The following is a 21,012-nucleotide window of genomic DNA, read 5'->3' on the forward strand; positions in this document are numbered from 1 at the left end:
TTTAAAGATTTTATTTACTTATTTGACAGAGAGAGACACAGTGAGAGAGGGAACACAAGCAGGGGGAGTGGGAGAGAGAAAAGCAGGCTTCCCGCTGAGCAGGGAGCCCAATGCGATGCGGGGCTCAATCCCAGGACCCTGGGATCATGACCTGAGCCCAAGGCAGACGCTTAAGGACTCAGTCACCCAGGCGCCGCTTGATTCACATTTTAATAGTCCATTCATTGCTTTCTCACGCATTGCTACCTTTCAAGCTCTCTTTAATTCAGCATCCTTGTTTTAACCCACTCTCTCCCTAATCACTCCTATGTTCCTCTCTGTCTTCCGCCTTCACATATTTGCCAACCACTTCACTTGTCTGGTTTTTCCTATGTCGACATGGGATTATGTAATTATTTTTAATAACTTTTGGTATGCAGATATTATAAATACTCTGTCTAGGTTGTCCAGGAGCAGAGTCAAAGAAGTACGGTTCTCTCGGATATACCTGTAAGGCACCATGGAAAGAAAATTCATCATGGACACTTCAGGCAAAGTAAGTGCTACCTTTAAAATAGATCTATATCATTTTCATCAGTTATCTAAAAACATACACTGAAACAAAATCAAGACACCATTTTCTCCAATCAGTAGCAAAGATTTTTAATGACAATACCTAATGTTTCCCACCTGTGGAAACTCAAACATCACTGGTGGGAAAATAACTTGCTAGAAATTTCTTGGGTGATAGTTTGAAAATATTGTATCAAATGTCTTAAAAATTTGCCTATCATTTGACCCAGAAATTTATTCAAAGGAAATAATTATGTTGTTTTTATAAATAGGTTAACTGTGGCATTGTTTTTAAGAATATAACACGAGAGGGACGCCTGTATGGCTCAGTCAGTTAAACCTCTGACTCGATTTTGGTTCAGGTTGTGATCTTGGGGTGGTGGGATCGAGTCCCACATTGGGCTCTGTGCTCCACACGGAGTCTGCTTGTCCCTCTCCCTCTGCTCCTCCCAACACTTGTGCTTGCTCACTCTCTCTCTCTCTCTCTCAAAAAAAAAAAAGAGTATAACATTGGAAGCAGATGTGTCAAATACTAATAAACTGACTAAATGAGTTATGATATATTAGTCAATAAAGTCCTAAGTGATCATTTTAAATTACCTGGAAAACATTTATAAAGCAAAATGCAAGAGCAGACTCTAAAACAGTATTCTTAGTAGGATTACACAAACACACATAGACTATCAATTGGAAACACCCTAAAATGTTACAAATAGTAATATATGGGTGCCAGACTTGCAGTTTTTCCCTTTTACCTTTGTCTGAGTTTTCCAAGTTTTTTGCCTTGAGTGTGTATCATTCTGAAATTACAAAAGATTTTTCATAAATTTTTACTTGAGTTCAGTAGGTAAAAGCAGAATTATTTCATCCTGAAACAAGTAATGTTTTCTCCTTTTTTGTTTAAGATTTATTTATTTATTTTGGGGGGGCACGTGGTGGGGAGGGGTAGGGCAGAGCCAAAACTGAGAGGCAGACCCAACCGACTGAGCTACCCAGGTATCCCAGAAGTAATTTTGTTTTTTGGTATCATTTATTTTAATTTCTCTTCTGGCATTTGTCCCTTTTCTTTGTATTATAAGATATATATTAACTCCTCCAGTGGTGTCTAAATTTCTTGAAGACATAACAGATTTAGTCAGCTCAGGACAACTTACAATTACTAGTGCAGTAAACCTGCAAATGGAACATACATAAAATTATAACGTGTACTAACCCCACCAGATATTAAGATAAATCAAAAACTTAAAGTATTCAAATCATCAAGATGGCTGCTGCAGGAACTGCCAAGAAGAAAAATGGGACAATAGAAACAGTTTCCAAAGAGCAACCTAACCTGTAGATGTAAGAACTTCTGTAGTAAAGGGGCTAATTTAAGCAGAAATGAGAGAAACAATCAAGAGTTCATGCTAGGACAATTCATTTAGATTCTATGATGGCACATCACACAAAAAAATAATTTTAAGTTGGATTTAAGAATTAAATATTTAAAAATCAAACTATAAAAATCCAGAAGGAAGATAAATATTTAGTCTCTATATGGAGAGAATCTCCAAAGTATAAAAATGGAATAAATAACAAAGGAAAAGATACTTCAACTAGCCAAATTTTAAAATGTGTGTGTGTGTGTGTGTATGTGCATGCGCATGCATGTAACTTCATAAAAATTAAGGTTCAAATATCAGCCAGGGAAAATCATGTACGACAAGCTGACAGATAATAACTCACTCCTTTAATGTGTAAAGAGGTCAAATGATTAATAAGAAAAACTCCAAGATGCCAGTAGATACTTATATTAACTATATGACCAAACAGTCCACAAAACAAGAAAATACATATGACTAACATAAACATAAAAAATATTCAACATGATTAGCATTCAAAAAATACTAGTGGAAAAAAATAACTAGCTTTTTTTAACCTATTAGATACTTTGGTTTTAACGACTACTGTCAATGCTAATAAGGGTGGAATAAATGATGATACAGATATTCTTTTATGCTTCTAGGAATTGTGCCAAATTATTCAACATTTCTGTAAAGAAATTTGGAAATCAATTTAGCCCTAACAATGTCTCTATCTTTTCCAAAGTAATTGTTACTTTGGGAAACCAGGCAAGTCAAAATTATGAACAAAATTGTTTATCACAGTATACTTTAGAATAGTCAAAACAATGGAAGTAATTACATATCTAAATAGTTATTAAGCAAATTGGGACACATTCAAATGATGAAATACAAAGTAGCCATTTAAATTTCTGATTACAAAGCATTTGGAGTCATGAGAAAATGCTTACTTACAAGTAAATGATAAATGCTCACTATATGGTGGCTGTTACTAGCAAAAAAGCAGAATACAAAACTGCTTGTAGATACAATCTCAACTACATCAGAATGGTCTTAAGAGACTGGAAGGGAATATGCTAAAATTTCAACAGGTTGTATCTGAAATTGCAATGATCCTTCTTCTGTTTCTTTTTGATTTTTGTATTTTTACTAATTGTAACAAATAAGTGGCATTTGTACGACCAGAATAAAAGTTAAATTTTTTCATTAAATGATGTCATTTTATTGTCGTTGTGTCAACAGACAATTACATGCCGGGCTGCCATTGCCTGGGTGGCAAATTCTACTCTTTCAATTGAGGAAGTACAAGTTGAAGCACCAAAGGCTGGGGAAGTTCGAATTAAGGTAAACTTAAGTCTTTTAACTTTTACCTTTGAAGGTAAATGTAAGGAAATCCTGTCTCATTTCATATATATATTACATATATATATATAAAATATGTATAAAATTTGCATTTGGGGTTTGTCCACTTTTCTTAGTAAAAGAAGAAATTTTAAAACTAAGATAAATGAATAGAGGTAATGAATGTTTAAAATATTCTTAATACTTGTAAAATACTAGTAGTTCACTCATCCACTGTAATTATTTTTTCAGGACTGAAATTTTTACTTAAATTATATAATACCATAGGCCTATATACTTCACAATGTGACCTAGAACGTGCTTTAAGTAGTAACTTTTTTTTCATTTTTGAGGGAAAGGGGAGAAGAAGTGCATTTCTCCCTACTTGTATGATACAAAATTGATATCAACAAATGAATGTGCAGTGACTAACAGACTAATTTTCTATCTCTATTGTTTTGGGCTCATACATTATAATAACCTCAGAGTTTGTTGAAAAAGTTCACTCTGTGGTAAATTTCAGTTTCTAGGAATGAGCAGCTAGGATTCCATGATAGTCTCCAAAGCGACTTGGAAGAGTTAACCATTATTGAACAGAACGTAGACCAGGGATGGGAAAACACTAGCCTGTCAAAGACTCCTTGCCACTCTCAAATCACCTCTCAATCACTGCATCTCAAATTTTACAAAATCATTAAATACCCAGTATTCGGAGTATTATTGTGTTAAGTCTTATTAAACATTAACTTCACCTATCTTCTAATTTGAGACCAGGAAATTCAACACTTGATTTAATGAACACAACAAATACTGAAAGCCACATGCTTCTAGTCCACACTATATCTAATCAAAGTAGAAGGTATAGGAGGATGGTTACAGGAGAAAAAAATGAAGGGAATTGGAAAGATGACAGATGGAAAGGCAATGAAGGGAAGGAGGAAAGTAGAAAAAGACAGATGGGCAGTGAAAGACGAAACAGGAGAATATGGGAACTAACATTGAATATATCAACTCCATGTCTAGTGTTACGCTAGAGATTTTATTTCACCAGTGAGAGATGGTAAAGAACAAAATGAAAAGTGATAAGAATGTACACAGAGAAAGGAGTTTAGTAACTGACTGCTATTCAGAAGCTATGTTTTTTTTTTATTTTATTTTACTATGTTACGTTAGTCACCATACAATACATCATTAGTTTTTGTTGTAGTGTTCCATGATTCACTGTTTGCATATAACACCCAGTGCTCCATGCAATACATGCCCTCCTTAATACCCATCACCGGGCTAACACATCCCCTCACCCCCATCCCCTCTAAAACCCTCCGTTTGTTTCTCAAAGTCCATAGTCTCTCAGAAGCTATGTTTTTCTATTTATCATCCATCCAAACAGCTTTTAATTAGTGCTTATTGTTTGTTTTTTTTAAAAGATTTTATTTGTTTATTTGACAGAGAGAGAGATAGCGAGAGAGGGAACACAAGCAGGGGGAGTGGGAGAGGGAGAAGCAGGCTTCCCGCTGAGCAGGGAGCCCGATGCGGGGCTCGATCCCAGGACCCCGGGATCATGACCCGAGCCAAAGGCAGACGCTTAACGACTGAGCCACCCAGGCGCCCCAATTAGTGCTTACTGTATACTGGGTCACCAACTGCTGAAATGTTTCCTAATTAGCCAATATTCTCTTCTTACACTGATAAGCTCCTTCACCACAAAGGCTAACCCCTAAATAATAAATCCACAGGCCACCAAGGTAGATGTTGCAGCAGCAAGAACTTGAGCAATATCACACTGAGCCCTAGACAAAACCAAGCTTAAGGACTGGATCTGTTCATAAGCACAGACAATTCCACCTCCAGCTGATGCCATGGACAACTTCCCCAAAATAACTGCATATTCTTATCTGATATATAGAACAAACCTAACAAGGGGATTCCAGCCTGCTGCTTACCCGAAACAATACTTCTGGCCTTTGATAGCATCTTGAAGCCATTTTAGCACTGTGGCAACCCAAACCACAGCATATTGCTCATGAGATATATTCTTAGCCATTTGCCACAATCATACACATGGTTGTTCCCAGCGTTCCCGTTATAAATGCTGCCATTCCCACTACTACACATACTGGAAAACTAGTCAGTCTGTTTGGGCATATGTTTTCCTGGCTATATTCTGGGCAGAGCAGTAACTTAGGGGCTATGGTACATGAAATGTTTCATTTTTATGACCAATGTAGTTGGGTCAGGCCTATTAACAGACAAGAAAACTCAAACCATTAAGTAAGAAGTTTTAAAACTTTTCAATGTCAGGGAGCCTGGTGGCAAGGTCGTTAGGCGTCTGCCTTCAGCTCAGGTCATGATCTCAGGGTCCTGGGATTGAGCCCCACATCAGGCTCCCTGCTCCGCGGGAAGCCTGCTTCTCCCTCTCACACTCCCCTTGCTTGTGTTCCCTCTCTCGCTGTGTCTTTCTCTGTCAAATAAATAAATAAAATCTTAAAAAAAAAAAAAACACTTCTCAATGTCAACTAAATTTTGTAATGGTTAATTTTAACTGAAACTCATTATTAATTTAAAGAATGTTTCCAATGTACAAGTTTAAAATGCTAAAAAACAGATTTTCCCAGAGCACGGGAAAAACATTCCACAATACGGGCCTAAAATTCTTTCTCAATGGCCGTGCTATTGATAATGTGGGCAAAAAGTCCTTCATCGTATGCAACTGTCCCTCATATTTCAAAACTATTTGATGACATAAATGTACAGAGTAGATTTCAAAAAACCTAAATTTATTTCCAGATCTGAACATGTGCCATGTGACTTTGGACAAGTCATTTTCAGTCTTTGAATCTCCCTTTCCTCATCTCTAAATTGGAAATGATAAGATCTGCCCTGTATTCCTCTGAGCATTGGTATAGGGATCAAATGACATAATTCATGTAAAAAAATTTTTAATAATCAGATTCAGATTTAAGAAAGAAAGAAAGAAGAAAGAAGAAGAAAGAAAAGAAAGAAAGAAGAAAGAAAGAAAGAAAGAAAGAAAGAAAGAAAGAAAGAAAGAAAGAAAAAAGAAAGAAAGAAAGAAAGAAAGAAAGAAAGAAAGAAAGAAAGAAAGAAAGAAAGAAAGAAAGAAAAGAAAGAAAGAAAGAAAGAAAGAAAGAGAAAGAAAGAAAGACACTCCAAACCAACTGACCCTTGGTCACTTAATTCCTATGCAGATGGCATCTACAGGGATCTGCGGTACTGACGATCATGCAATAAAAGGATTAATCTCAGCAGTCTTTCCTTTTATCCCAGGCCATGAAGGAGCTGGGATTGTGGAGAGTATTGGCAAAGGAGTGAGCTCAGTGAAACCAGGTAGGAAGTGGGGCCATGAAACCCTTCCCACAAAAAGCCTCCCAAAGAGCAACCCTTGCACAGAAGAGGAACTTAAATGCATTAACATATATTTACAGGAGAAAAAAATTGGTTTGCCTCTAGATCTTCTAACTAATCACATATCATTATATTAAGTGTATCCAGGGACTCCAAGAGTCACAATTTCCCTACTGTCTTCTCTAGCAATCCAGAGGGGCAATAGATGAGCCAAGTGTATATCCATAGCTAAATAAGATTTGAGATAGGACCAGTGTACCTCTAAGTAGATTGAAAACTATTGAGACTGTTTCTTATATATATATTTTTACCCCCCACTTGCCTAGCACAGTGCCTGTCCCAGGGTTAGAATGCATTAGAATGTTTGACAAATGAATGTTCTAATCAACTGGAATATAGAATTTGGATTTTAATTGACAGGATGATAAAGATATTTCAAAGAATCAAAGAAAGCAAGTATATGCTCTTCCCCAGACAATCAAAAAAGATTTTGACATAGCTATTCTTAGTACGTCTGAAATGAACAGAATGAATAAAAGCAATCACACAGATTAAGATACTACAGAACCTCACAATTTGGAGCCAGGAACACAAAGAGATTTAAGAGAGTGCATAGTCAGGACACTTGTGAAGCTCTTACCAGGGAATTCATTTAGCAAACAATTATGGAGTGGCTACCATGCATCTGATGCTATGCATAGCAGGGGGACAAAAGTAAAAGGCATGGTCTCTATGTCTCCAAGAACATAATGCAAACAGGTGAGATATATGCTCTAACTCATCCTCTTTAGCTAGAAAAAAAAATTCCAGTGAAAGTTTTGTGAAAAACAATGAGCATTTGGAGGGAAAGGATAAGACAGCAAAAGTTCTCCTGAATTTGAGATCCAGGACCTTTGAAATTTTTAAGGGCCAGTGAAGTTAAGATGTGCCTTATTTAAACTTACAAGAGGTTTTAATGCCATCTAAACTCTGCAAGAGACCAAGGGTGGGGTGGGGGTGTTTCTTTGTTAGGAAAATTGTAAGGGCCATCAGCAACAATATTGTAGACTTCTGACCAGATCTTTGTAAATCTGTGATGACTGTGTTAATTAATTTTCTTCACAGACCCTATCCAGACTGTCACCCTAAGGCCTAGGAAGGCTAGCTAATGACTGGATCCAAATATAATCAATATTCTCTCCAGAACTCTCTCTGCAGAGGGAGAGTGATTCCTTTTATTCTCTGGAATTAGCATATCTAGGAACTTAGCCCCACTAAAGAAAATATGTCAGAGGCTGCTATGGGTCAGTGTGCCATCATAGGGCAAGAAGACTCAATGAAAAGTGCTCTGTTATTACCTACTTAGGCCACTGTATGCAGGTGACTACACTGTGGGGCTTAAATCCTTCAAATGGAAAACAAAAGGGTTAAACTAGATAACATCTGTAAGGTTTTAGTCTTAGTTTCATTATTCTATTTCCAGAGCAGGGGCAAGCAGACCTACAACTATCCACCCCATAAGAAATACCCCCAAATTTCCATTATTTGCCCAAAAGAATAATGTAATTTCTAAAACCAGGTTATATGGTTTCTCATTCAAAACAGCAATGAGCAACTCAGGAAACAACAGGTGTTGGTGAGGATGCAGAGGAAGGGGAACGCTCTTGCACCGCTGGGGGGAATGCAAACTGGTGCAGCCACTCTGGAAACAGTATGGAGTTTCCTTAAAAAGTTAAAAATAAAACTACTCTATGATAGAGCATTTTTGTGCACTACTGGGTATCTACCCAAAGGATACAAAAATACTAATTCAAAGGGATACATGCACCCCAATGTTTATAGCAGCATTATCAACAGTAGCCAAATTATGGAAACAGCCCAAGTGTCCATCATCTGGTGAATGGATAAAGAAGATGTGGTATATATAACACACAATGGAATATTACTCAGCCATAAAAAAGAATGAAATCTTGCCATTTGCAATGACATGGATGGAGCTAGAGGGTATTATGCTAAGTGAAATAAGCCAATCAGAGAAAGACAAATTTCATATGATTTAAATTATATGTGGAATTTAAGAAACAAAATAAACAAACAAAGGGAAAGAAAAAAAAAAAAAAAACAGAGGAAGACAAACCGAGAAGCCAACTCTTAACCATAGAAAACAAACTGATGGTCACCAGAGGGGAGGTGGGTCAACAGGTGATGGGGATTGAGGAGTGCACTTATTGTGATAAGCACTGGGGGTTGTATGGAAGTGTTACATCAGAACAGTACCTGAAAATGAGATAACACTGTATGTTAACTAACTGGAATTTAGATAAAAACTTAAAAAGAAAAAAAACAACAATGGGCAATGTTATCCTGGCTGCCATAATCTGCCCGCAGCAAGTTTTCAAACCATCCAATTGTATTTCAGTTCCAATAATATTTTTAAATAATGCTTGTATTATTTTTTTACGTATATAGGAGATAAAGTCCTCGCACTCGCTATTCCACAGTGTAGAGAATGCAGCTCCTGCTTGCATCCCAAGGGAAACTTCTGTGAGAAGCAAGAGTTAGTAATTTACCCCTTACTCTTTTATTAAATTGCCGATATTGTATAAGCACCGACCTGTAACTAAAGGTGCTCACTTCTGTCTTTACAACTCTGTATGTCTGTGCCACTGCCTGCACCTATGTCTATGTCCCTGCGGAACAGTGTTCTGTCTTCTTCGGGATGAATGCTGGACGGGACTAGCAGATTTACCTGCGAAGGCAAAAAGATTCATCACTCTTTCCGCACAAGCACATTCACTGAATATTCCGTTGTACCTGAGATTGCAGTGGCAAAAACTGATGGTGCTGCTCCTATGGATAAAGTCGGTGTCATAAGCTGTGAGGTGCCCACAGGTTACGGGGCTGCTGTGAACTCGGCCAAGGTAAGGAAGGTACCTGTGTGTTAGTATATGTCATAGTGATTTGCCTGGAAAACATGAAAATTACACCAATCAGTCTAAATGTTCAACTGTTATATACAGTTCCAAAAGTTTCAATGGTTGTTTTTGTTTGTTTGTTTGTTTGTTTGTTTTCTTAAGTACATATGTGCCCAGGTTTGATTCCTAATACAAACATGCCTTGTGAATTTGTAGGTCACCCGTGGTTCCACCTGCGTGGTCTATGGACTTGGTGGAATCGGTTCAGCCATTGTCATGGGCTGTAAAGCATCTGGTGCTTCTAGAATCATCGGGGTTGACATCAATGAGAAGAAGTTTCCCCGGGCCAGAGCGTTAGGGGTCACTGATTGTCTCAATCCTCGAAAACGCAAGAAGCCTGTCCGCAGGTGGTCATGGAAATGACAGGAGTTGGTGCTGACTTTGCCTTTGAGGCCATTGGACTCAGTGATGTCATGGTACGTGGGCGTGGGGCACAGTGATTAGATGCTTAATTGTGGGGAGGGACGTGCTAAATATCCTCATGTAGATAGGTATAAACTCTCCTGAACATAGGTTTTGGACCTGTGGACCCCATATGTAAAAACAGAATGTAAATTCACTCTAAAACATTTATTTTAAAAATAAAAGCAATAGACATTTAAAAATATGTCATTGTAGTACACAAAGTTTAAACACTCAAAAGGCCACAATACCAGTACTCCCTTTTCTTTATTCCTAGCTCTGCATATATGCTTTTATATTTAAGTATAAACATTATTTAATTCACATGATAATTATGGGTCCTGTATTAGAACAATTCATTCATTTGAAAAATGAATTCCTATGCACCAATGTGTTATGTTCTAGGGATACAAGGGTGAATAAAATAGGTACCATACTCTTGGATCTTACAGTTTAGAGGACAGAATGTAGGCATTTAATATGTTTCAGTGTGTACCTAATGTACTTGACTGAAAAACAAAGGAAGTAAAGGTAGTGATATAGGTTACAGGAAAGAGAATAAGGCAAAACAGAGGAAAGGAGAAAGACAGAAAGGCTCAGTCAACCTGTTCTGGTTCATAACCAGAAAGTAAAATAAATAGGTGTGAAGAAGTACACTATACATCCCTACAAAACTGAATTAAAAAAATAATAATGCTTCTCACACACCCGTATGTATGTATTTGTTTTGTTTTAATACAATCAAGACAATCTAGACAGAGAACCATGGCAAGTGAGAAGGTCTGGCAAAGGCAGTGGGTAATTTTATTTAACAAATATGTGCTCCTTCCTCTATGCCAGATAGTGTTCTAAATATTTTAAGAATGATAAATCACTTAATCCTCATAACCATTCTATGAAGTAGGTAGTATTATTCTTCTTTTTACAAATGAAGAAACTGAGGCATAGGGAGGTTAAGTAACTTACCTAAGATCATACAGCTAGCAGTCTGTGCTCTTTCCCACTAAACTCTACTGGTTTTTCTAATGAGATCCTATCACTGGCAGTGTCGAAACTGAGATTGAGGTAGCATCTGGCCAGGAAGAGGTTCAAGATTTAGGAACGTGATTCCTTCCACCTCTGGTGGTAGTTGTTAGTTATTCATGGGAAGGTGCTTAAGGTCATTATTATCATTATAAGCTTGCTGCTTGGGATTCCTGCCACCTGAGCCATGGTGTCTGTCTGATTGTTGGGCTGGCTCCATTAAATTCAAAGCTTTCCCTGGATGCATCAGTGATTATCTCCGGACGGACACTGAAGGGTGTATGCTTAGGAGGTAGGTCAATGAATAGGAGGACTGGTTGGTTGCTTTCATGAAATCCCTTTTGACTTTGTAGAAACATATAATTCAAAATTCCTCTCCTTGAGGAAACAGAGTTATAATGGTAGAAAAGACTTCTCCAGTGAGTTGGATAATTTTGCAATTCAATTTCGGTTAATTTAATTAAATAGGTTTTTTAAGTGCAAATACAATTCTTGTCTCCTGCAAAATAGTTTTTGGGTTTTTCCAGTGTTTCAAATAATTCAGTCAACCTCAGTTCCGAGCCGGTGGGTTTGTTGTGCTCTTTTAGCAGCAAAACTTCTTAATTATATAATACTATATAAATAATATATATGTTTATATATGTGCATATATAAACTACATATATATATATAATTATTTATAAATATATAACACCAACCTGGTGTTTTGGCACCGACTCTTATCTTTCCAGAAGAGCCCTTATTTATGAGCAATACTGACCAAGAGCTTTAGTCAATTAACAATCCCATCTGTCTCCATTCCTCTGATAGTAAGTTCCCAATGCCATCTCCACGTGTGTGAATACAAAGGGGAGGAAATGTTTATGCCATGGTAAGCCCAGGAGCTGAGCTAGAGACTTCTAGTTTAAAGGGACCATTTTTCAATTCAGTAAAATGTGAATATTGACCCAGTTATTCTCCAAAGGAATTCTAGGTAACAGAGTTTCTGGAGCAGCACACTTAGTAACAGTAGTCAATGGTTTCTGATGTATAAATGATTTATTTTCCATGTTCAGTGTCAAATTTTCAGAAGAAAATCTCATGACATCATTTTTTTCCCTTTGGTTGGTTTGGCATTTCTCAAATCTTATTACAATAGCCTTTTTGTTTTGCAGATTATAAAACCAGAGACTGTATTCCCCAACTAGTGACTGGCTACCTGCAAAATAAAATTAATATAGATCCATTAGTAACACATCAGTTGCCTTTTGACCAACTCCACAAAGCTTTCGAGATGTACCATGCTGGAAAAACGTGAGTGCTTTATTTGATGATCTCCTATACCCTGAATTCACAGTGAAAATGACTCTTCAAACATTTCCAAGTGGTTTTGTGAGAAAGAGAGGGCTATTTGGATCTTCAATATCTTTCACATGCTCAACCCTATTCCCTACTGTCACCAGGAAAATAAAAGGTTTTACCTGTAGGCCCCTCTTCAGGAAATATCCACATCTATTTTAAAGAAATGTTTGAGAATTCAATATAATACCAAGAACCACTCCACACTACACTGGTCAATTGTGGGTTTGTTTGTTTGTTTTCTGGTCGGAGAAATGATCTAGTATGAATGAGGTGACATGACTGGAGTCATACAATCTTGCAAGGAATCTTAAAGGCCAAGGTTTAGACTCCACCTAGAGTACTAATGTTTCTACATCATTTCTGACAAATAGTCACTCTGCTTCAGCTAGCAGGGATGGAGTGTTCACTCAGTTTGTTCATTTGTTCATTCAGTGTTTATTTAGTGATAGTGCAATATTTGCCAGGACTCTCCTAAGTGCTGGAGACACAGAAGAGAACTAGCAACAATAAGTAAAAAGGAATTTCTCCTGTGATAAATGCTTTGATTTTCTCATTCTGATTCCAAGCACATCTCGCTTTCATATTCTCTCCCCCGACTCTACCTACATTTTCTGTTAAGTGATTTTTTTTTTTAATTCAATCTAGGTCTTTAAATTTTACCCTGCTATAACACTTCCTTCGTTTTGACCCAGCATGTCAGCCCATCTAAATCAGGAATGATAATTGTTTCTATTTCCTTGGTGTTAGTCGTGATCTCTCCCCTTTCATTCATAATTTTATTAATTTGGGTCCTTTTTCTTTTCTTTTGGATAAGTCTGGACAGTGGTTTCTCGATCTTATTAATACTTTCAAAGAACCAACTTCTAGTTTCATTGATCTGCTCTACTGTATTTCTGGTTTCTAATTCACTGATCTCTGCTCTAATCTTAATTTTTCTCTACTCGTGCATGGTTAGGCTTCATTTGTTGATTTTTTTCCAGTTCTTTAAGGTGTAAAGTTAGTGAATTCGGGATTTTTCTGCTTTTTTTGAGTGAGGCTGGCATGGCTATGTATTTCCCCCTTTGGACCACCTTTGCAGTATCCAATAGGTTTTGGACCGATGTGTTTTTGTTCTCATTGGTTTCCACGAATTGTTTAAGTTCTTTGATTTTCTGGTTGACCCAAACATTCTTTTTTTTTTTTTTAAGATTTTATTTATTTGACAGAGAGAGACAGAGCAGTAGAGGGAACATAAGCAGGGGGAGTGGGAAAGGGAGAAGCAGGCTCCCTACTGAGCAGAGAGCCCAATGCAGGGCTCAATCCCAGGACCCTGAGATCACAACCGGAGCCAAAGACAGACGCTCAACAATTGAGCCGCCCAGGCCCCCCTGACCCAAACATTCTTAAGCAGGGTGGTCTTTAGCTTCCAAGTGTTTGAATTTCTTCCAAATTTTCTCTTGTGATTGAGTTCTAGTTTCAAAGCATTGTGGTCTGAGAATATGCAGGGAATAATCTCAGTCTTTTGGTATCAGTTGAGACCTGATTAGTGACCCAGTATGTGGTCTGTTCTGGATTAAGTTTCATGTGTGCTCGAGAAGAATGAGTATCCTATTGTTTTAGGGTAGAATGTTCTGTATATATCTATGAGATCCATCTGGTCCAGTGTGTCATTCAAAGCTCTTATTTCTTTGTTGATTTTCTGCTTAGATGGTCTGTCTATTGCTGAGAGTGGAGTGTTGAGGTCTCCCACTATTAACATATTATTATCAATATGTCTCTTTATTTTGGTTAACAATTGGCTTATGTGGTTGGCTGCTAGCATGTTGCGGGCATAGATATTTACAATTGTTAGATCCTTTTGTTGAATAGACCCTTTAAGAATGATATAGTGTCCTTCTGTGTCTCTAACTACAGTCTTTAGCTTAAAATCTAATTTGTCTGATATGAGAATTGCTACCCCAGCTTTCTTTTGAGGTCTGTTGGCATGAAAAATGGTTCTCCATCCCTTCACTTTTAGTCTGGATGTATCTTTAGGTTCAAAATGAGTCTCTTGTAAACAGCATATGGATGGGTCCTGTCTTTTTATCTAATCTGCAACCCTGTGCCATTTCATGGGAGCATTTAGGCTGTTCACGTTGAGAGTGATTATTGAAAGATATGATTTTATTGTTGCCTGTAAAGTCCTTGTTTCTATAGATTGTCTCTGTAAATTTATATTCTATATCATTCTTGGGGTCTTTATCCTTTTATAGAGCCCCCCCTTAATATTTCTTGCAGGGCCAGCTTAGTGGTCACATATTCTTTCAGCTTCTGCCGGTCCTGGAAGCTCTTCATCTCTCCATCCATTCTGAATGACAGCCTTGCCGGATAAAGTATTCTTGACTGCAAGTTCTTCTCCTTTAGTACCCTGAATATGTCTTGCCAGCCCTTTCTGGCTTGCCAGGTCTCTGTGGACAGTTCTGAGGTTATTCTGCTGTTCCTCCCTCTGTATGTAAGGAATCTCTTCCGCCTAACCACCCTTAAGATGTTTCCCTTGGTCCTAAGATTTGCGAGTTTTACTATTACATGCTGGGGCATTGGTCTGTTTTCCTTGATCTTGGGAGGGGTCCTCTCTGCCTCTAGGACATGAATGCTTGTTTCATTCCCCAGATTAGGGAAGTTCTCAGCTACAATTTGCTCAAATACAATTATCAGAAATTAACATCAACAACTATATGCCAGTAAATTAAGCAACCTGGAAGAAATGGATGCCTTCCTGGAAATCTATAAACTACCAACACTGAAACAGGAAGAAATTGACAACCTGAATAGACCAATAGCCAGTAACGAGATTGAAGCAGTGATCAAAAACCTCCCAAAAATCAAGAGTCCAGGACCTGATGGATTCCCTAGGGAATTCTACAAAACATTCAAAGAAGAAATAACACCTATTCTCCTGAAGCTGTTTCAAAAAATAGAAACAGAAGGAAAGCTTCCAGACTCATTCTATGAGGCCAGCATTACCTTGATCCCAAAACCAGGTAAAGACCCCATCCAAAAGGAGAATTTCAGATCAATAACCCTGATGAATATGGATGCCAAAATTCTGAACAAGATCCTAGCTAATAGGAGCCAATAGTACATTAAAAGGATTATACATCACAACCAGGTGCGATTTATCCCTGGGATGCAAGGGTAGTTCAACATTCATAAATCAATCACTGTGATAGAACACATTAATAAGAAGAGAGAGAAGAACCATCTGGTCCTCTCAATTGATGCAGAAAAAGCATTTGACAAAATACAGCATCCTTTCCTGATTAGAATCCTTCAGAGTATAGGGATAGAGGGAACATTCCTCAATTTCATAAAAACCATCTATGAAAAGCCCACAGCAAATATCATTCTCAATGGGGAAAAGCTGAGAGTTTTTCCCTTAAAGTCAGGAACATGAAAAGGATGCCCACTCTCACCACTATTGTTCAACATAGTGCTTGAAGTCTTAGCAACAGCAATCAGACAACAGAAAAAAATAAAAGGTATTCAAATTGGCAAAGAAGAAGTCAAACTCTCTCTCTTCGCAGATGACATGATACTTTATATGGAAAACCCAAAAGACTCCACCCCCAAATTACTAGAACTCATACAGCAATTCAGTAATGTGGCAGGATACAAAATCAGTGCACAGAAATCAGTCGCTTTCCTATATACTAACAATGTAACTGTAGAAAGAGAAACTCGGGAATCGATTCCATTTACAACAGCACCTAAAACCATAAGATAACCTGGAATAAACCTAACCAAAGAAATGAAAGACCTATACTCTAGAAACTACAGAACACTTATGAAAGAAGTTGAAGACACAAAAATATGGAAAAACATTCCATGTTCATGAATTGGAAGAATAAACATTGTTAAAATGTCTATGCTGCCCAGAGCAGTCTATACTTTCAATGCCATCCCGATCAAAATACCAATGGCATTTTTCAAAGTGCTAGAACAAACAATCCTAAAATTTGTATGGAACCAGAAAAGACCCCGAATCGCCAAGGAAGGGTTGAAAAAGAAAAACAAAGCTGGGGGCATCACGTTGCCTGGTTTCAAGCTATATTACAAAGCTGTGATCACCAAGAAGCATGGTACTGGCACAAAAACAGACACATAGAAGAATGGAACAGAATAGAGAGCCCAGATATGGACCCTCAACTCTATGGTCAACTAATCTTCGACAAAGTAGGAAAAAAGATCCAGTGGAAAAAAGACAGTCTCTTCAATAAATGGTGCTGGGAAAATTGGACAGCTATATACAGAAGAATGAAACTCAACCATTCGCTTACACCCTACAAAAAGATAAACTGTAAATGGATGAAAGACCTCAATGTGAGACAGGAATCCATCAAAGTCCTAGAGGAGAACATAGGCAGTAACCTCTTCGACATCGGCCACAGCAACTTAATTCAAGACACGGCTCCAAAGGCAAGGGAAACAAAAGGGAAAATGAACTTTTGGGACTTCATCAAGATAAAAAGCTTCTGCACAGCAAAGGAAACAGTCAACAAAACTAAGAGGCAACCCACAGAATGGGAGAAGATAAGTGCAAATAACACCATAGATAAAGGGTTGATATCCAAGACCTATAAAGAACTTCTCAAACTCAACACCCAAAAACCAAATAATCAAGTCAAAAAATGGGCAGAAGACATGAACAGACACTTCTCCAAAGAAGACATACAAGTGCCTAACAGACACATGAAAAAATGTTCATCATCATTAGCCATCAGGGAAATTCAAATCAAAACCACACTGAGATACCACCTTACATCAGTTAGAATGTCAAAAATTGCAAGGCAAGAAACAACAAATGTTGGAGAGGTTGTGGAGAAAGGGGAACCCTCTTACACTATTGGTGGGAATGCAAGTTGATACAGCCACTTTGGAAAACAGTGTGTAGGTTACTCAAAAAGTTAAAAATAGAGCTACCCTGGGGCACCTGGGTGGCTCAGTCATTAAGCGTCTGCCTTCGGCTCAGGTCATGATCCCAGGGTCCTGGGATTGAGCCCTGCATTGGGCTCCTGCCCTGCGGGAGGCCTGCTTCTCCATCTCCCACTCCCACTGCCTGTGTTTCCTCTCTCCCTGTGTCTCTCTCTGTCAAATAAATAAGTAAAATCTTAAAAAAAAAAAAATAGAGCTACCTTATGACCCAGCAATTGCACTACTGGGCATTTACCCTAAAGACACAGATGTAGTGAAAAGAAGGGCCATAAGCACCCCAATGTTCATAGCAGCAATGTCCACAATAGCCAAACTGTGGAAAGAGCCAAGACAAACAGATAAAGAAGATGTGATCCATATATACAATGGAATATTACTCAGCCATCAAAAAGGATGAACACCCAACTTTTGCACTGGCATGGATGGGACTGGAGGAGATTATGCTAAGTGAAATAAGTCAAGTAGAGAAAGTCAATTATCATATGGTATCACTTATTTGTAGAACATAAGGAATAGCATGGAGGACGTTAGGAGAAGGAAGGGAAAATGAAGGGGGGGGATCAGAGGGAGAGATGAACCATGAGAGACTATGGACTTGGGGAAACAAACTGAGGGTTTTAGAGGGGAAGGAGGGTGGAGGGATGGGTTAGCCCAGTGATGGGTATTAAGGAGAGCACGTTCTGCATGGAGCACTGGGTGTTATACACAAACAATGAATCATGGGACACTACATCAAAAACTAATGATGTACTGTATGGTGACTAACATAACATAATAAACAAACAAACAAACAAACAAACAAACCAGGAATGAAGAATGAGGAAACCTCATCTGAAATTTTATAATCAAATTTTGGAGAATGCAGAGAGGGGATTTAGCAGGCAGCAGACACACAACAAAAGGAAAGGAACCCCCCCAAAAAAATGCATTTTTTCTTTCCTAATCAGACACAGTGCTAGATTCTGGGATTGACAGAAGCTGATCTGAAGCTGTAGCGGAGGGTTTGGATGTCTTTGTGGTCATGCAGCCTGAGGGAGCAGGACTCAAAGCTGAGGCCTTCCTTTCTGATGTTGGATCCTGATGTTGATCCTGCTTTCACCGTATCCAGGTGGTGATATTAATGATGATCCCAATCAGATGATCAGGTGATATTTCATACAGGTGAACTAGGTTGAAGGTGGAGTCAGGAGGGGGAGCAAGGGAGAAGGTAGGCAACGCAACCTCACATGATACAGTGCAAAATTGCTTTGCTGAAATCACTGTTTCCTAAGCAAATCAATCATTTTATTATTGTGCTTTTATTTTTCAGCATCCGCTGTGTTCTACTGTTCTGAGATCCCAGATGATAAGAGGTGCAAGAGCATCCTTGGGGATTTCATTCTTTCCTGTATCACCTCTCTGATTGTACCAGTAGAGAGGAAGAGTATCAAAGTTGGAAATGTAGTGTAATTCTGCGAAATAAAATAAGTGCATCTTGAATGTAGCTGTAATAAAATAACTTCTTAGAGAACAGATGTTATATAATTCATCCTATAACTTTAAGAAGAGAGATGATGGGATTTAGTGGTGACACTGTTGATATGTTCATCAACCCAACTGATTTCTGTCACCAGTCCACAAAATGTGTCATTGAGTTATCCCTTGTTCCCATCCTCAGAGTACCTCCATAATACACAGATTTCTCTGTATCTTTCATGTCACAAAAGAGTTTGCAGGCTTTTGCTGCTCCCTCAACATGCTGGGCTGTCATAAATCTTTGGAAGACTATCTCAGGACACAGTAAGCCATTTTCTATCCTAATCCTACACTATCCTATGCCTCTACCCCTGAAATGTCAAGCCATAGTTCCCATCTGTTTTCAAACACGAAAACACATTTGGGAAATCTTGCCAACTCCACCCCTAGGTAGGAGGTATAGGACCCTCTCAGAAGAATTCCTCCATGTCTACAACCTCCTAACTTCCTTTTCAATCTTTGAGTCAGTGTAATCATTTCCTCATTGGGGTTGGGAGATTGGAAGCAGAAGGAAAAATTTAGGTCTTCTTAGCTGCTTCTTTTCTAATATTTTTCATCTGTCCTTGAGTCATTTCCACTCTCCTTAATCCTTCAGCTTTTGAAACACAAAAGCCAAGAGGAAAATTCCTTTTATAATTGTTTAATTGCAATATCCCTTCCTGATATTTGGGCACAGAATTGCCAGTTGACATAATAGGAGAAAGTCCAAGAATTAAAGAAAACACATGGAAAAAAAAGTTTTTAAAAGGTGACTATGTTAAATACGATCCTGACAATCTAGTTCTTTCACCTTCACAAGCCCTTCCCTCTCTGAGTATCAACTGCCACACTGTAAAATGGGGAAAATAAAAGCCATGTTGTTGGATGATTTTTAAGACTGGAGATCATGTGCATAAACATACAAATAAAAGGGAAAAATCTCTAAAAAGCATAAAGAATAAAATAATTAGGATTTTTAAAAGAGGAAGAAGATAGAGCAAAGAATACTTTAAACTAATCAATTATAAATAAAAATTAACTGTAGAATTAAAACATCCTATAGAATAAAACAACAAGTAAGACTAGGAAGAACTGAATTTCAAAAAATACAATGAAAACTGTTTTAAATAAAGTATAAAAGCTATCAAGGTGACTGAAAATATGAGAAAGAAAATAAAACAGTAATACAACATATTCTTAATAAATCACAAATAGAAAAAGAGCTGGTAGCATTGTTGCATCTTTATCAGAAGATTGGGGTTGGAGTACCCAGCCATCAAGGACAGTTTCTTAAGCTAGAGGACCTCTGCACTTGCAAAGAAGCTTGGGAACCAAGAAACATGAAACACATACTAGGGCCAAGAGCAGGACATACTTAGATGAAAAGTTTTTTTTTCGCCTTCTCTGAGAGCCTTATGTCCCCAGACATGACTAGAGAGACATCAAGTTAACCCAACTGCCCTCAAGTTACCTAGCTCATGTGTGGACTTCAGTCTAAGAAGGACAGAGTGTCAATAAATATTCACATGCTTTGGTAAGGCCAACTGGCTAAATTTGGGGGTGGGGAGGGTGAGAGGGATGAAGGTGGATTCCTTACACTCACTGCACTCAAAATTAATTTTCAGACAAATTTACATTTTAAATGTAAAAATTAAATAATAGAGAAAAATGATTTAAAAACACAGACCCTATGATTATATTACCAAATGTTAGTCTTTGCTGTTGAGCAAAATAACTAATCTCTCTGTCTCTCTGTTATTTCTTCTGTGAAATGGAGAAAAGATTCCTAAGCCATAGGGCTGAGATGAGGATTATATGATGCATAGGAAGTACTTAAAACAGGGACTGGCATTTAGTAAGTAACCAAGTGTATTCTGGTGACTTAATTAAGTAAGGACATGTCACATTATTCTTTGAACTTCTAGCATCTACCATGTATATAACATATAAGGCTATTATATATTAATATAAATCCTATATTAGTGGTATAAATAAATTGCTATGAGGGAAGCAAAAAGGATATGATCTGTTGGTACAAGAGCTCCAGAAACTGAGTAGAGAGTGAAAAGATACACTGAATTATTTTTGGGTTGTGAAGGAAATAAGGAGTATGGGGTAGAGAATGAAGGAAATAGGCAGTCAAGGAGTACTTCTCTTGAATTTAAAAATGGAAAGAGCTGAGGCTTGATGTTTAGCTCTGTTTTTAAAATGTGGCCCAGCTAAGTATATATGGATATAGATATGGATAT

The 21,012-nt window shown here is 37.8% G+C and overlaps 1 protein-coding gene across 1 annotated transcript; it reads left to right on the forward strand.

The window, feature by feature from the left end:
• Positions 1 to 517: 517 nt before the first annotated feature.
• LOC114203233 (alcohol dehydrogenase 1-like) lies at positions 518 to 18,603 on the forward strand. The gene is given in 10 exon segments (XM_088020191.1): positions 518 to 535; positions 3,138 to 3,239; positions 6,443 to 6,581; positions 9,048 to 9,135; positions 9,280 to 9,499; positions 9,710 to 9,893; positions 9,896 to 9,969; positions 11,135 to 11,270; positions 12,133 to 12,271; positions 18,579 to 18,603. Coding segments are annotated over 10 exon segments (1,125 nt in total).
• Positions 18,604 to 21,012: the final 2,409 nt, after the last annotated feature.

The sequence above is a fragment of the Eumetopias jubatus genome, unplaced genomic scaffold (assembly GCF_037043125.1).
Source record: "Eumetopias jubatus isolate StellerSeaLion01/CBP00866 unplaced genomic scaffold, mEumJub1_p1.0 scaffold_2, whole genome shotgun sequence".
Lineage (NCBI taxonomy): Eukaryota > Metazoa > Chordata > Mammalia > Carnivora > Otariidae > Eumetopias > Eumetopias jubatus.